Below are 17,316 nucleotides of genomic sequence, written 5' to 3' on the forward strand. Positions count from 1 at the left end.
TATTTCAGGAGGCTTATGAGTTTCTCTTTTCCCTACAGATAGGAATATTTCAACTTGGGGAAAACTGTCACAGAGTCAAAGGAAAAATTGTCTGCCATCTTTGTTTACAGCCAGCACTCTCAAAAAGAGTAGATATTAAATCCCATATACTTCACTGATATTGCTCTAAAAAATGTAACAATCACACAGTAAAGTTCATAGATGCAAGAATTGAAATGCCAATTTATAGAATAATTCCAAAACATTGGCCATTCGATTTTTCTCTACAGTAACAAATTATTTGGCTTACTCCTATTTTGGGAACTTCTGGACATTCTGATTCCTCAGGACCTCAGACTGACTGCTCAGTCCTTCCACCCATCTATGCCGATGCAAGCCCAGCCTTCTTTATTATCCAAAGTCAACTAGAATCTAACCAGCCAGGTGGCCCTACTGTGTGACCCCCATGGATACCAGCACTACTTCCTATGAATCACCACCTGGATTGGAATATTTACTTCAGGTAAGTTCAAGCAAATAAAAAGTTCATACACCATGCTTCCACTTTACTTATGGGAAGGTAATCGTAGTTCATTGGACAAGTTAGAGACAAACAGCAAAATTTATTTAAAAAGGGTTTTTAGGTACCACAGGCTAGCCAGGAATTCCTCAGAATCTATCACTACAGTATACCAAGTGTTGAGATTATGACTTGATCCACAAAACATGGCTATGCATTCTAAAATTAATCACTCTGATTCTTATGTATTTGTTTTATCTTCAAAGTAAAGTTTGAATGTCTTAGGAACTGTACTTTCTACTACCATAGAAGTGATTTATGATAAAGGTCAAACACTGGTATATATTTAGCATAAGTTTCTAGAATTTGATATAGGCACAATGTATAACATATTCTTCATTAATTTATTTGACAAGTTCATATATGTCTATAAACAATTCTGGTCACATTATTAACCCACTCCTACCCCCACAAATATTTCCCACCACACAAGGCCTCATCTCATTTTCCTGTCTTTGTGTGTGTAGGTAAGTTACTAGTGGCTAAATCACTAAAGACATTGACTTCCTTGCCCCCCATCAGCTTAAGACCAATAATAGTCTTGTGGGGTGGCTGCTGAGCACTGTAAGACTCTGTTATCTGTGACTAAATATTTACAAGCTCAGGCTTGTGTAGACACTATGCACAGCTGCTATGAGTTCACACCTGTAAGAAAGAATTTTATAGGCCTCTTCTCATTTCCTGGCTCATTCTTTCTGCCCCATCTTCTGTGATGTTTGTGAGCCTTGGAGTGGGAGATATGGATGTTGCGTTTAAGACTAATCACACAACAAACACTCGTTCTCAGCATCTTGGCCAGTGATGGATCTCTGTATTAATTCAAGACTCACTGCCCAGAGAAGTAAGCATATTTGATCAGGACTGACGGCAGCACTAGTCTATGGATATACGTATTTTTGAAGCAGTTTGATGATATGTCCATTTAGTAAAATGAAAGCATTTGATTCATCCCCAGTGCCTTTGACTTCCCCCACCATGGGGCTTTGAACAGCTGCCCCCAGTTCAAGGTGTGAAATTCATCCTGTTAGACATCAGATAAGAAATCAGTTCTTTATCTGAATAAGAATTGTGCCACAATTTCAGCAGTAGGGACATCTTGCCTGATAAGTTGGTATTGTATAGTATACATAGTATACAAAGTCTGAAGTTCACAAACTTTGAAATCCAGCAGCAAGAAGGAAGCTTCCAGCTCAGTTGAAGTATAATTTCCTTGACTTCTGCAACCAAAGTGTGTAGGGGCTTCAGCAAGAGACTTATCATCTACTTTTGGTGGGCGATCAAGGGCAGTGGCCAAAACCAGGATAGTTTGAGGAGCGTCTGGGACTTTCCTGGTCAGTAATTCCTAGATGTTCCACAGCAGTCATTTGGATTTTAATCTAATAGCACATGCTTCTGGGATGAGCATTATCTACTCTTGCTTGGCACATCCATTCTGACATTTAAGTTTTGACAAGCATTCTTCACATACTCTTACTTTTTGTTAACCCTCTTCCACACCTCCCATTCTCCCCAATCACTCACCCCTGTTTAAAACTTGCAACTCCCAGTACTCCCTCAGTTTTCATACTGCATGTATGCTACTTTTCTCGGTTTGTCTAAGGCCTTTTTACCACCCACAGCCCTTCCATACCTCTTGTTCCTTTAGGGTTTCTACAGACATTACAGTTCAAATAAACACATCTAAAAATTCAAACCTATCTGCATATGGAAGAGAACATATGGTGTTTGATTTTCCAAGTTGGAGCTCACTATACTCGCTATATTTTCCAGTTCCATCAACTCACCTTCAAATTTTATTGTTTCAATTTTCTTTACAGATTAATAAAATGCCACTGTGTTTGTACTGCACTTTTGTTGTCCAGCCATGAGTTGATCGACATCTTAGGCTGATTCCATATTTTAGCTGTTTTGAATAGAGCACCAATGACCATATGTGTGCAGACACTTCTACAGTAAGATATAGAGAGTTCTTTGACTATGTATCCATTAAGTGACATAGCTGGGACATATGGAAGTTTTATGTTCAGTCTTTTGCAAAACTTGCAGGATGATATTCAGTGTGCCTGCATTCAATGGCAATTCTGCTCAGAGTGTGTCTTAGGAATCATAAGACCTAATGTTCTACAAGTGCTAGAGGAAAATGTAATGAGTACCCTTCCCCATCTGAACATGGGACGTTGTAAATAGGATTCCAGTAGCACAGAAAGTAAGACTGACAATCAACCAACAGTCTCTCATGAAACGGAATCTTCTTAACCCAGACAGTTAGATGATAGAAGAGGCAGCCCAGGGAAGAGAAGACAGTCTTTGCTACCTATACACCTGACAGATGATTAGTGTGTGGAGGAAAGAAAGAACCTAAAAACTCTAAACATCAAAAAACACACAAAAAAAACCAAAGCACTGAACAAAATGTGAGCCTAAGGAATTGAGCAGAGAGTTATCAAAGGGAAGAAATGCATGTGACGAGTAAAGACCTTATAAAAAGTGTTTGCTATCCTTAGATATGGAATGTAGATTAAAATATTTTTGATTTTCTATCACACCCTGAGTCGTTATAAAGAAGACAATTGACAACAGAATCTGACATGAATGTAGAGAAAGAGGGGATGCTTACACACAATAGATGCTATAAGGGTTAGCTATTCCTTACAGAACCTTCAAGACGTATAAGTACTATAATTATAACCATTTACACGACAGAAAACTACGGTCTGTAAAAGTTGCCCTAGAGTAAAGAGCCTAAGACTCATGACGTAAGTCTTAAGACTTGACTTCTTAAACCTCATACTTGGATTCTGTATCCTGGGCTTCTTAATCACAATACTGAATACATGAATTGGTATTTTAAATAAGCGTTTAGCCAATCTTAAACATCAGATTCAGTAAGTGGTACTAAAAAAATAAATTTATGTTGTGTGTAGCATGATCTACTATTTACTCATAATTAGTAAAAATAGTTTTATTCATACTGCTTTTATTATTAGACAAATACAGTGCTTCAAATGCCAACAATAAGAGAAAAAAAGGCTTTTGTACTATTGCATGTAGTTTAACATAACACTATTAAGTTGATACATGTTTTGTTTCATAAATCAGATAGGCACAACAATGCTCTATTCTTCAGTGTTTCCCCCAAAAGGCCATTTGGAGTTCAGTAAATTAACTATCTTGTGAACATATGCTTGTTTATATTTCTGAAAAATACCTTGAAACATTTTTAACAGTCAAGGTCATGCAGGGCATGGTGACCCATGCCTCTGTCGTCAGCTCTATAAGGAGGCCAAATCAGGGAAACGGTAAGTGTAAAGCTCTCATGGGCTGTATAAGGAAGCTTTGTCTCAAAAACAAACAAACCAAAAACACTTCCACAGCAAAGCCCAGAAATAGCTAGATGCATGGAAGTTCTCAGTTACCACAAACAGTGACATTAAAAACCATTTCCAGACACCCAGGAAAGCCTCGTTAAGTGAATAAAATGTTTTGACATTTCATAAAAATCATCTAGCAAGAATTTGCTTTCTAATCTCTAGAGATATCTGAGGTTAAGCCAAACTTACCTTGTTTCCTCACATTAACAGTAAATTCATTCAGTAGATACATTTTTCTAAATGAAAAAAAGCTGTTAAATATAGTTTCATTCGGCAAACGCTTATGAGAATTTGATACTGATAAACATTGGTAACTAGTTATAAATGATATTAGATAATGGAAAATAGGAATCCCAGTTTGGTTGAGTGAAATACCTGAAACTCTTGATTTTCTTTTCACTGTGACAGATAGATCATATTCTGATTCACCAGCAGTTTGAGTTTGTGGAAGGTGTGTATTTGCCATTTTCATCGTATTTCTAGAAAGACGACCACAGTAAAGGCATGATGAACACCACAAGCACAGCGTTCTGGATGATGAGGGATGGAAACCTTGATCTCTTACAATGGCTTTCCTCAAGGTCTTTAAACAAGTAGTTTTATCTGGATATTTCATTTCTGCCACTTAGGGGTTGGTAAATGTTATGTTGGCCAGCTATCCACTAATTTGAAAGAGAACACCTAAAACTTACCTTTTCTCCTATCTCTGCAAAGCATTGCATGCTTCACCACACCCTACCGGGTTTCTTAGCTGCTTTCTGCCTTGCAAAGACCAGCATGAGACTTGTACCGAACCTCAGGCAATGTGAATGGTCCTTTGGAATTGGGATGGAGATTCTCTTTAAAAATCTCTGTTAATGCCCTCACCATGGAATCCAGGTTTTATACTGCTCCTGGGCGTGGCCCTGTTGTATTAGAGTTGCTGAGCAGAATATGGACCAGGTGCCTACAGAAGTGACCTCAGGTCTGATATCTACAGTGCAAAAAGGAACTGAAGAAGCTCCCAGAACATCATGATACCTGCCACGGGAGGCAGACCGTAGGAGGATGTATGAATCACAGTATCTGCTCTTGGTCAGAACATGCTAAAAACTTAATTGAAATCAAGAGTAGATCTTCTAAATTCATTCTCATCTGTTTAGAAAGTTCTTTTCCACTCAAAAAAATTAGAACATGCATTGTATGGTGTACTTCTGGACTTTACCCCCTTTTTATTGGTTATTTTATTTATTTACATTTCAAATGTTATACCTTTTCCAGGTTTCACCTCCACAAACCCCCATCCTATTCCCCACTCCCCTGCTTCTGAGGGAGCTCCCCTGCCCACCCACCCCTACCTCACTGCCCTAGCATGGGGCAACGGATCTCCACAGGATCAAGGGCCTACCTTCCTATTGATGCCAAATAAGGCCATCCTCTGCTACATATGCAGCTGGAGCCATGGTCCCTCCATGTGTACTCTTTGGTTGGTGATTTAGTCCCTGGGAACTCTGGAGGGTCTGGTTGGTTGATATTGTTGTTTTTCCTATGGGGTTGCAAACCTCTTCACTTCCTTCAGTCCTTCCCCTAACTCCTCCAGTGGGGTCCCTGTGCTCAGTCATAGATGGCTGAGAATATCTGCATCTATATTGGTCAGGCTCTAGCAGAGCCTCTCAGGGGACAGCCATACCAGGCTCCTGTCAGCAAGCACTTCTTGGTATCAGCAATAGTGTCTGGGCTTGGTGGCTTCAGATGGGATGGATCTTTAGGTGAGGGAATCTCTGGATGGGCTTACTTTCGGTCTCTGCTCCACTCTTTGACCCTGTATTTCTTTTAGACAGGAACAATTCGGGGTTAATATTTTAGAGATGGTTGGGTAGCCTCATCCCTCAACTGGGAACCATTCCTAACCGCTGGATATGGTCTCTACAGGTTCTATCAACCTTTGTTGGGGTATTTAAGCTAATGCTATCCCTGTTGGGTCCTGGGAGCCTCTTCCCAGATGCCAGAAAAGCACTTGGATTTATTAAAATACATACTTTGATTTATTTCATTAAATTACTTTTAATGTATACATTACTAGCTATTGTAATATCTTTGGATTAAGTTTTTCTAAAATAAGCTTTTTCCTGGAAATAAATCCCATCTCTTTGTAATATTTTATATTTTGAATGCTTACAAATATTCAACTCCACAGTACATGTTTAAAGTACCAAAGTCATATTTTATATATTATATAGGCTTCCATTTTTAATTTTTAGGTATGTAAGTTTCATTTTACTTGTATAGTAAATACACTATGAAATTAACCCACATCCACTAGCTCTTCATTCTTTAATTTAAAAGAAGTTTTGAAATTTTGCTTATTTTCTTACATGGAAGGATTTCTAATATTATAAATAATATAAAAATATGAGTATTTATTCATTTTTGGCACCTGAGTTTATGACCAGCACTTTTTACCTTTATCTTATTGGAAAGTAAATAAATGCTACAGATATAACTCTATAGGTTTATTTATCTTTCCTTCATGTCCAGGACGCAAATCTCCAGTCTCGTGGATACTGGAGCAATTGTGCTACCACTGAACTATCTTTAGCCATGGTATAGATGCTTTCGTTTTCTTAGTTTTAGTTTTCCAAAGAACTTGAAGGAAACTAGAGGGCTGTGCAAGCCTTGTTGATCTCACTTTATAGGTTAAAAAAATTACTAACATGCATAATTGAGCTGCTATCTGAATTATAGATTCTTTCTCAAAGAAATAATTTTCAAAGTAATTTTTAAAAGCTTCACAAAACTATTTGTGGCAGGTGTTGATATCATGCCAATTTTTAAGAGAGGAAAAATTGGTCCACAGTGCTACAACTTCTGAAGGACTTTTTTTCTGTGCGCAAATGTGACTATGAATTGACTCTCGCTCTCTAAATGAGAGAAGATCCCCCACAATAGCTTTTGGTAAGATGCTATCTGACAATCTGTATTTGTCCACCTCTTTCTGTTGTTAGACTAAAAGGAACACCAGTAAGGCAAGGTGTGTTTGCAAAGCCTGTAGTACTGTGATATCGTGACAAGGCACTGTGACAAGGTGGTTGAAATTCGAGATGAGTTGTCATGTGCAAGTCTCACACTCACCTGTTGTCCAGGACCCACCTCCACCCCTCCAGGGTACCCAGGGATCAGTACAACACTGTGACTCACCTTTCATTTTAAATCTCTCCCATTTTTCATGTGTGCTTGGAGAGTAGTAAGTCTCCCCACTGCTCAAATATACGGCAAAAGAAAAGACAGTTTAAAAAACAAAACCGGGACACTGGAGAGATGGCTCAGCGGTTAAGAGCACTGACTGCTATTCCAGAGGTCCTGAGTTTAATTCCCAGCAACCACATGGTGGCTCACAACCATTTGAAATGGGATCTGATGCCCCCTTCTGGTTTAAAGAGAGCAATAGTGTACTTACATACATAAAATAAAATAAATAAATCTTAAAAAAATTTTTTTGACCTAACCAGTTTACTAGAATAATTTACATAAATTTTAAAACATTGCCCCTCCTTTAGCCTCTCTATAACACATGGAAATTATGAGAGAGGAGGGGCTATTTATGCACATGTCTAGCACTACTGTCTCCACCCCATGCAGCAGTCTCCTTCATCAATTAGACCAGAGAGGTATCACAAAATTTGCCTGTTTTGGTTTTCATATGTCCCAGCAGTACTCAATTTTTTCTTAGTTTGCCAGCCTCTTCTTTTCTTTTGCCTTTCTTTCCCTCAGACTTGTTTATCTATATATACCTTCTTTTCTCATCTCCTTGTGATTCTTAGACTATGATCTAGATATTATACTACCTTAGGATATGTGGGGAATTTTAATGCACTGTTGATGATGAGCTCCTTTTTCTCTTTTAGCCATTTTAGGGTTTGAAACTGCTAACCAATATAAAATCAAGGACAAGCTGGGACAGAAGGTTTACTATGCCATCGAAGACTCTAATTTCTTAACACGTAATTGCTGTGGGGACAATAGACCTTTCTCCATGAGGATCATTGATAACTCAGGTCATGAAGTCATAACTCTACAACGACCACTAAGATGTGATTCTTGTTTCTGCCCCTGCTGCCTCCAGAAGGTCTGTAAATACTTACAAATCCAGTTTGCATGTTTATCAAAATTGTTTACCAAGTTATTGATATCTTAAAAAGTGATCCATGAGCAATATTTTGGCCTTCATTCAACTACATAGGAAGGAACATAAAAGACTAAGCTTATGTTCTTGGGAAGTCTCTACTTTATGGATAAGCAAACAGCTCAAACAACAGCTTCTGATGTTCAAGGAAAGGCTTTTTGACCAAATCTCATGTCAGAAATGATCAGGTATGGCCCAAATTAATGAAGTGACATGTTCAAGGATATCTTGGAATATCTAGAAAGAGAATGCATTAACAGAAGAGTTAGGAAAAGAATATATGTATTCATCTCATAATTTATCTGATGATTTGTACAAGCCACTGAGGGTCAAGCAGAAAAACATCACCCATATTTTTTTTTATTTCCTGTCTTTCAATGAACACAGTAAGTTGAGTTCTGTGTAGTAAACATTCCTCAGATGGAGCTGCTCTCAGCTGAAAGTCCAGCTGCCTGTTCCACATCACTTCGTAGCTGATTTATTGCAAATGTGTCTTTCAGAGCAGGCACCAGGATATAGAGACTTTATAGGGAAGTTAGCCTGTGCCTGGATTTCACTTGCCTAGGACCATGTCTTCCTGCGTAACCCAGTCATTCTATAAGTCATGTCCATAAAGCCTGTCTCAGAGATAACACAAAAAACAGATATTTGGGATTTAAAACTGTACTCACTCTGCTTTGAGAGAGTAAGCTTATTTGTATAGAATTCCTCAGTTTTCCATGCCATGGCTAGGTTTAATCTTTTATGCATAGCAATATCTGAGAAAATGTGTTTGTTTGTTGCATGAAGAAGTACTACAATCAAATGGTAGTATAACATGAAGCGTGACTGTCAGAAATGATCCCACGTGAGTCTCCTAGTAAATAAGTAGCAGGGCCATAAGTCTAGTGTCCAAAGTCCTTTTCCTATACAATATTAGAATGAATAGTTGAAAATGTACCAGTGATCAGAGTTCTATCCATAGAGATAAACTACTGTTTATAAACAAGTTTAAGAAAGGAAAGTTTGTTAATAATTTAGAGAGATATTAATGAAACATGCAAGCTATCAAGAGTTCAATCTGCCCCTTCTATGCATTAGCTGAGGAATCCTATGCATGGTAATTCACCTTTCTTTGGTATAGTTACCTGCTCCAAGGATTAAGAGAAGAAACAGCATTGATCTAAATAAAAGGTGTTAGATTGGAGCACTGTCTGTGATTCTAAGTAAATGAAGCCACAAATAGATAATGCAATTATTTTTTATCTTTTTCATGTGTAGATGGAAGTCCAAGCTCCTCCTGGTGTGCCAATCGGTTACATTATTCAAACCTGGCACCCATGCCGGCCAAAGTTTACAGTTCAAAATGAGGAGAAACAGGATGTTCTAAAAATTATTGGTCCAATCATCACTTGCAGCTTTGGAGGAAATGTAGATTTTGAGGTAACAGATGTGATCATGTTGGACTTTTTTCCCTTATAAATAGAACATATTTTGCACACAAAGCTAAAATGGTATTAAATGGAGATTTCTGTACAGATTTTTTAAAAAAAATAATGCAGTCAGAGGAATATTTGCGGTCCAATATGAGGTCAGTGCTTACACTATTAAATGAGAAAAAAGTGCAGTCATCTTAAAAAAAAAAAAAACACAATTTCTCTATTTGCTATTCTTCTCATTGCTATGACCAATACCTGAAAAGGTGCACTTAAAAGAAGAAGCCTTTCTTTTGACTTGGAGTTTAAGGGCACAGTGCTCCTCAGGCACTGCACACACGTGCTGCACAGACCAACACACAAACAGAACACCTATGTACATAAAGTAGAAATAAGTGGGTCTTTTCTAAAAGAAAAAGAGGTAGTAAGGTATAGGGCTTACCATCCAATCAGATTTCACTGTTATCTCCTCTTATATTGAATTAATTCATTGGGAAACATGTTTCTATATTTACTTCCTGGAGAATTTTTTAAAGCCAAGGGAATTTCAGTTGCTGATTCTCTCCAAAGATTAGAAAATCGGATAAGAATTAGTCTGGTATTTCCACAGAAGGGGAAAAATCACTCTGAAGCTGATAAGGGTTATCGCTTCCTGATAAGGCTTCAGAACTCTGCCTCCATTCTCATGAATTCTTGTCTCCATGTTTACCCTTTCCCAAGGCCTGTGGCCCTCGGGATCCATGCAGCTTTCCATTCCTCTCTTAGCATCCAGTTACATGTATATAAAGCCTTGCCTCCCTTGATCTACGAATCTAGTCACAGACAAGGGCAGTTCTAAGATAATACAGGTAATGCAGAGAAAATACAAGAGATCTTACAAAACATGTATGTAGAGTGTTCTGAGCAAGTGTGTGGGGGTGTATTTAATATGCAATATAAAGACATTATACACTGGTATGTGTAAAACTAGATCAAGTACATGAGAAGGCATCTAGATGTGTGTAAATTTATTTCTATTTTCAGAAACAGTAACAGAACTTAAGCTGACATACGGTTTACTTTGAGGAAACATATGAGGACACTGGAGAAACACTGAAATTCTCATATGCAATGCACCAAATTCATATTTTATGCAGCAACCTTTCCAATGCTTAGTCACATGAGGGCACAATCGGAATGGAGTATTTGTCTCCTGTTATTCAAACCATATTCACCGTTATTTTCTAGAAATTTTTAAGCTCCTACTCCTGTTCATTGATTTCGTTTCCAATTCAGATCAAATCTCTTGATGAAGCATTCGTGGTTGGCAGGATTTCCAAGCACTGGTCTGGTCTTCTGAAGGAGATACTGACAGATGTAGACAGTTTTGGGATCCAGTTCCCTTTAGACCTTGATGTAAAGATAAAGGCTGTGATGCTTGGTGCCTGTTTCCTCATAGTAAGTCTTTTCTATGTGATTCTGATTTTGGATGGAGTCTCCAGAAACATCTGGAAACAACTTGGAAAACTGTACAGTTACTTAGTAAGGGACATGAGGACTGAATGTAATCATATTGCATCATAGACATGTATGAATATCTCAAAGTAAAAGTATGACAAAGGAAACTAAACAAAGGAAGAATATATTAATTCTCAGGTTTGATGAAGAGGTGACACCGAGCCCCAACTCTGAGGTTATCTCAGATCGTTCAGATACCTGGGATTCACAGGGGACCTAGTTTCTATCCAAAGAATCCTTGCAGTTTCAAATGCAAAGAAACCAAGTTCATCTGTGGAGAGGTTCTGACTTTACAAAGCAAAAGGTTAAACTGAGACTTTGCAGAATTAATATTTGTATGTAATAAGACTTTCTGAAATGTAAATATTTTTATCTTGACATAAATTTTAATTAAGTCATTTAATACAATGAAGACTAATAATCAATAAAACATGTATTCAATTAAGTCTCTAGATCTACAGGAAGCATTTGGGATAAAGCAGTTGCCCTAGGATTTTTTTTCCAGGCCTCACATTAAGTTCTAAACTCAGAACCAGCAGTTTGTTGCACATCCAGAACATTCTCTCATAACATCAAAGTTGAAGTCTACAGGGAGAGATGTATGATTTCCAACATTACTTGTACATTAGAAATACTTGGGCAATTCAAGTCCTTCAATGTCCAAATATTCTTTCATTGTGTTCCAGGATTTGGAACAGCTCAATGCATTGTATGGGGAATAAAATCTAAAAAAAAAAAAAGTAAGAAAAACCCTAAAAGACAAAGGTGTATACAGCTAAAGAATACAGATCCTTCAACAACAAAAACATTAATAAAAATAAAATGAAGGGCCAGAGAGATTTTAGAGTTATCAACTTAATGGGGTTTGTAGACTCAATTCACCAACTTAGTCAAACCTTCCTGTGGCATTCAAGGAAATGTGAACACTGACTGGCTGTAAGATGCTAAAACAAATTATTGAACTCTTGATGCAATAATGTTATCATGGCTATAAATAAGTTTAGTGAAGTTGATATAACTCAGAAGGAACATGCCATGGAATGCTGGCTAAGTTTTTATCAACTTGACACAGGTTAGAGACATTTTAGAAGAGGGAACTTCAATTGTGAAAATGCCCCCACTAGCTGGCCTCTGGTCAAGCCTTTAGTCCATGTTCTTGGTTGTTGATTAATGTGGGAGGGTTCATATCACTAGAGACAGTGCCATCCCTGGACTCATGGCCCTGGGTTCTATAAGAGGGTAGCATAAGCCATGACAAGCTAGTAAGTAGCACTCCTCCATGGCCTCTGCATCAGCTCCTGCCTACAGCTCCTTTGTTTGAGTTCTTGTCCTGATTTTCCTCAGTGATGGTCTATGATGTAGAATTGTAAACTGAAATAAACCCTTTCTTCTTCTAGTTGTTTTAGATCATGATATTTTATTACAGTAGTGTAACCCTAACTAAGAAACATGGTACTTCTTCTTTGCTTCTTTTTTTCTTGAGACCCAGTGTCCCTCTATAGTCCAAACTGTCCTCAAAGTCATGGCAATACTCTTGCCTTAGTCTCCTAAGAGCTAGAATTGCACATATCTATTGCATCCACATGAGATTTTTCTTAATATTTGCTCTTCAATAATGAAAGCAAAGTAAAAAATCTAGGAAGTGAAATCATAGATCAGCCAAACAAATAGTCATGCTACCAAGTCTAAAACAAAGTTAGGAATTACTAGGATTTTAGTAGGCTCTCACTGTGTAGACCAGTGTGGCTTCCAGCTCAAAACTCTACTGCCTCTCTCTCCTGAGTTTCCTGAGTTTCCATAATTTGAAAAATGAGGTGTCTTAGTTAGGGTTCCCTTTATTGTGAAGAGACACCATGACCAAAGCAACGCTAATAAAGAACATTGAGTTGAGAATAGCTTACAGATTCAGAGGTTCAGTTTATTATCATCAACGCAGGAAGCATGGCAGCATCCAGGCAGGCATAGCACTGGAGAAGCTAGAGTTCTACATTGTGTTCTGAAGGGAAACAGAAGACTGGCTTCTAGGCAGCTAGAAGGAGGGTCTCAAAGCCCAACCCCACAGTGACACCCTTCCTCCACACCTACTCTAACAAGGCCACACCTCCTAATAGTGCCCTTCCCTAGGCCAAGCATATCTAAACCACCACATGGGGCTATACATTTATTGCTGGAAATTGACTTTGCTATTTTTCTTCTGACCTAGGATTTCATGTTCTTTGAAAGCGGTAAAGGCCAGAGACCAAAACTACGATTATGGTAATGAATCAATATGCATGTCCTCAGAGATGTGAAGTAGAAACATTCATTGAGACTGAATCGAAGCATGGTCATATCTTTCATTGAAATCATTTCTCTTGAATTAAACTAGGATATGCAACTCCACAGATATGTGCTTGGCTTTCCCAGTTATTACAGTTTGTTTCCTAGCTCAGCGGCTTATAGATGCTTTTGTATATTATAGTGAATAGTCACTTCTTTTTTTAAAATTATTTTATTCATTTGCATTTCAACTGAAATCCCCCTTCTCAGTTACCCCATCCACCAACACCCCTCCCATCCCGTCACCTCTCACCCTGTCCCCTTCATATTTGGGAAAAGAAAGATAAGAGTTTGGAACTTTCTTGTTCCAGTCCTGATACTGCCGTTAGAAAAGCTCATCACAGAAAAGTGATCCTTTTGCTGATTCTGTGCCTTCCAAGCAATATGGTGGTCCTTGTGCCTCAATTTTTTAGATTGAAAATTAAAAAATTAAAATTTTACTGAAAATATTAATTAGTAATGGTATAGGTTTTAAGGTCTACTTAAGGATTGTAAGGATCTAATGTATGAGCAATTTTCCAAATTAAAACCATAGTAGAAAATGAGAGACAGTCTTCATTGTAAAGACCAATGATTTCAGAAGACAGGAAAATGGCTTTGGACAATACAGAAAGTTTGGGATGGGTAGGACTTCTGTTCTTTGGTTTTATATTTACATCAAATTCACTCTGAATCCTGGGGGCAGACACTGATTCTCCTTTCAAGGGAGAATAAGCTTCCTGTGCAGCTACACTGACATTCCTTCCTCATCCTCAGCACCTAAAAAATGTGGAAGCCATGGAGCAGGGAGGGTAAAATGCAGAACACACTGCAAGTCATTACAACATCAGGCTTGACCAGGATGCTTGGTTTAAAAGATGAAAGTGGAACTAGAAAGCTGACCTTAGGCAACTAGTCACCATGCTCTGACTGACCACCCTCTGCCCCACAGTTTAGTTCATCAGCTGCCTACCCTCTATGTATGTGTAGTAAAAAAAAAATTCCCCAGTGATATCTCATAAACTTACCTACATTGAAATTCTACTGCTTACCTGTTAGTGGCAGTGTTTTCGGCTTGTGCTATGTCAACATGGTAAAGTTGTTATACCTCCATAATCAACAAAATAATTGTATTCAACATGTGAGCAGGCAAACATGCAGAAAATATTAGGATAGAATCCTAGGTCTGCCTTAGTTACTACTCTAGTGCTATGAAAAGATGCTATAACCAAGCCAATTTATTAAAGAAAACATTTAACTGGGGGCTTGTTTACAGTTTCAGAGGGTGAGTCCATGACCGTCATGACAAAGAGAAAGGCAGCATGCAGTCGTAGTGCTGGGGCAGTATCTAAGAGCTTACATCTGATCCACAAGCAGGAGACAGAGAGAGAGTAAAACTGGGCCTGACTAAGACTTTTGAAAGCTCACAGACCCCCTGGTGACACACCTCCTCCCACAAGGCCACATTCTTCAATGAGGCCCATATCTCCCAGTTCTTCCTCCGTGTTCCAAAGACTGTGAAACAAGCATTAAAATATCTGAGCCTATGAAAGCCAACCTCATTCACACCACCACAAAGTCTTATTGAAAACATTCACGTACCAACCAGTGAATGGTCAAGATCTGCACTGCACAGGGGTTGGCTTTGACGAGGAAGTAAGTTGCTGTCCAAAAGTAGTGGGAAGGCACCATCGGGAGTTGACCCTGTAGTCTGCAGGCTAGCTTACCGTCATTACAGGTAAGGGTGGTGAGGGTTGGAATAGCTTACCACCTTGCTGGCCACATTATGAGGGTCAGAGTGTATATAAAGAGCAATCCAGAATTTTGTGGAGAATGGAATAGAGCAGGATAGCCAAACGCCTCCCACTTCAAAAACAGAAACCAAGACATTTACAAAGAAGTTTTGTGTTCTCTGAGGAAAACTGGGTTGGCCCTTTGAGCGTTGTGTTGCTTTTCAGGATAGAGTCACGTAGCCCAAACTGACTTTGGACTTGCTCTGTGGTCAAAGAAGACACTTAATTCCTGATTTACCTACTTCTTCCTCCTAAATTCCGGTATCCTAGGCATGTGCTACCACACCCAGCTTTAATCAGTGGTGGAAATTGACTCCAGGGCTACTTGCATGTGGGTGAGCATGGTACCAATTGAGCCATATCTCCACCCCTTCTTGATACTTGTTAAGACCATAAGAGCTCTTTTTGAAGACTCCCCCAGTCCAATCATAACAATTAACCTAAGTCTTTAACTACCCTGCTATGCGATATGCATCTACCTTTTCTCCCCACTTCTCAGCAAAGCTAATATCCCATTCAAGCCTTATGCATCATGCCTGCAGATGCCTAAGTGTTACCTTGACCATATTTCATGCATGGACTGGACTTCCTTTCTGGGAGTTTCTATATCAGAAAGCCCAATGCTAATGTTCCTAAAGCCTCACCTTCAGGCTTAGCACTTTAATTCATTCAGTAGAAACCAGTGTATCCATCTCAGCTAAGAGTTTCTCTATGACATGGGCAGTCCCTCAGAGTGACTTGAAATTTTCTTTACTCCTTAAAGGTGGCTGTGTGGCACATGCACTGAAATCACCTGTCTTTCTACTCTAAAAGGTGAACAGATGCATAGCATGAATATATGTTCTCAAAATAGACAGGCCCATTTACATGAAGATATGAAATTAGCAGTTGCTCAAGTTAAATGTCAATAAAAACATCTTTAAAACCTGTATTCAATATTTGAGATAAATTATTTTATCTATGTGTCAATATATTGTTGTAGGATCAAAGTCCAGGTATAAGACACCTCTTTTGTCTTTTCCTTTTTACATAAAGGCACACTTTCTCTTTTTAAATGTGTGTGTGTGTGTGTGTGTGTGTGTGTGTGTGTGTGTGTGTGTGTATGTGTGTGTGTCAAGGCAGGGAGAGGTGGATACATATATGCTATGTTGCATATGTGGGGTGCAGTTGTCTCCTTCCCGCTTGTGTTGGAGGGAACCAATTTATGTTGTTAGGCATACTGTACAAAAGCAGTTTTACCTCATGAACTATGTCATGCACCAAGGTACATATTTTATAAATGTATTCTAGAATCTTGCTCAGGACTATGCTCTGCTCTCTGTTTCTGTTATTTCCGTTGAATGACTTCTGATGAGACACACAGTTTGTAGTATAAGAACCAGACAGAATTTATTACAGATACAAGGCACTGTTGAGGATAAAGGGTGCGGTGGACAATGGGACCTTTGTAAATTACATGCCAGTGAAAAATGGTCAGAGAGCGAGGGGCCAAGTTACATTTCAGACAGGCTTTATTCTATTTCTAAAGTTTCTAGACTGCATAATTTTCCTGAAGAGTGGTTTTCTGTCTAGGTGATTTAAAGGCCTATTTAGAATGAAAAATAATTTTTTAAAGGGATGGTCTCACGTGGTGTGACCGGCCTCAAGCTGTGCAGTCAGGGCTGGCCTTGTCATCCTGATCTTTGCTTCCCCACCCCCTGAGCATTTATTTCATGGAATGAGAGCATGGTGTTTGGCATGAGAACCCAAATAAGAAACCCAGAGACTGTCTCTGACAGAAGGGCCTTTGCCGGCGACTATAAAGAGCACTTGTAACGTTCTCCAACTAGAAGACTTTATTTTCCATTTCCCAGAAGTTTCAGCCATAGTGGATTTCATCGAGAAAAAGAGGTCCCAGTTGACACAGTATTAGTTCACAGCAGAAGAATGAACCTTTCCGAAGGCTTTGCATGAAGTGAGCACACTGGGTCGTGTTCCATCCATGATGCCAGACCTTCAATCACAAGCAGCAGCTGCCAATTGCTGTTTATTTCCTCATTTGCCACGTGTGCATATCTGTATCATACACATCCACACACAATCTGACACATATGCAAAATTATTAGCAATCACTGTGCAGCTTCAGCAGTTTAAACATAAGACTTATCCAAGTATTATGTAACGTCCGTCCAAGTCACACTTGTATAGAAGTGACATCTGAAATGCTTTAAAAAGTAATTTA

General features: G+C 38.7%; 1 protein-coding gene across 1 annotated transcript; it reads left to right on the forward strand.

The window, feature by feature from the left end:
• Positions 1-445: 445 nt before the first annotated feature.
• Positions 446-13,264, forward strand: LOC116907286 (phospholipid scramblase 1-like). The gene is made up of 6 exons (XM_032910236.1): positions 446-502; positions 4,339-4,381; positions 7,815-8,035; positions 9,353-9,514; positions 10,783-10,944; positions 13,208-13,264. Exons 1-6 carry the CDS (start codon positions 446-448, stop codon positions 13,262-13,264), a joined length of 702 nt encoding a protein of 233 aa, XP_032766127.1.
• The last annotated feature ends 4,052 nt before the right edge of the window (positions 13,265-17,316 follow it).

Source organism: Rattus rattus, chromosome 8 (assembly GCF_011064425.1).
Source record: "Rattus rattus isolate New Zealand chromosome 8, Rrattus_CSIRO_v1, whole genome shotgun sequence".
In the NCBI taxonomy this organism is placed as follows: Eukaryota; Metazoa; Chordata; class Mammalia; order Rodentia; family Muridae; genus Rattus; species Rattus rattus.

Excerpts from the sequence above, each read along its gene's own strand:
- LOC116907286 (XM_032910236.1), top strand. The coding sequence starts at position 446 with ATGGATACCAGCACTACTTCCTATGAATCACCACCTGGATTGGAATAT. Across the intron at positions 503-4,338 it reads GATTGGAATATTTACTTCAG|ATAGATCATATTCTGATTCA; the intron begins GTAAGTTCAAGC and ends TCACTGTGACAG. Across the intron at positions 8,036-9,352 it reads GCCCCTGCTGCCTCCAGAAG|ATGGAAGTCCAAGCTCCTCC; the intron begins GTCTGTAAATAC and ends TTTCATGTGTAG.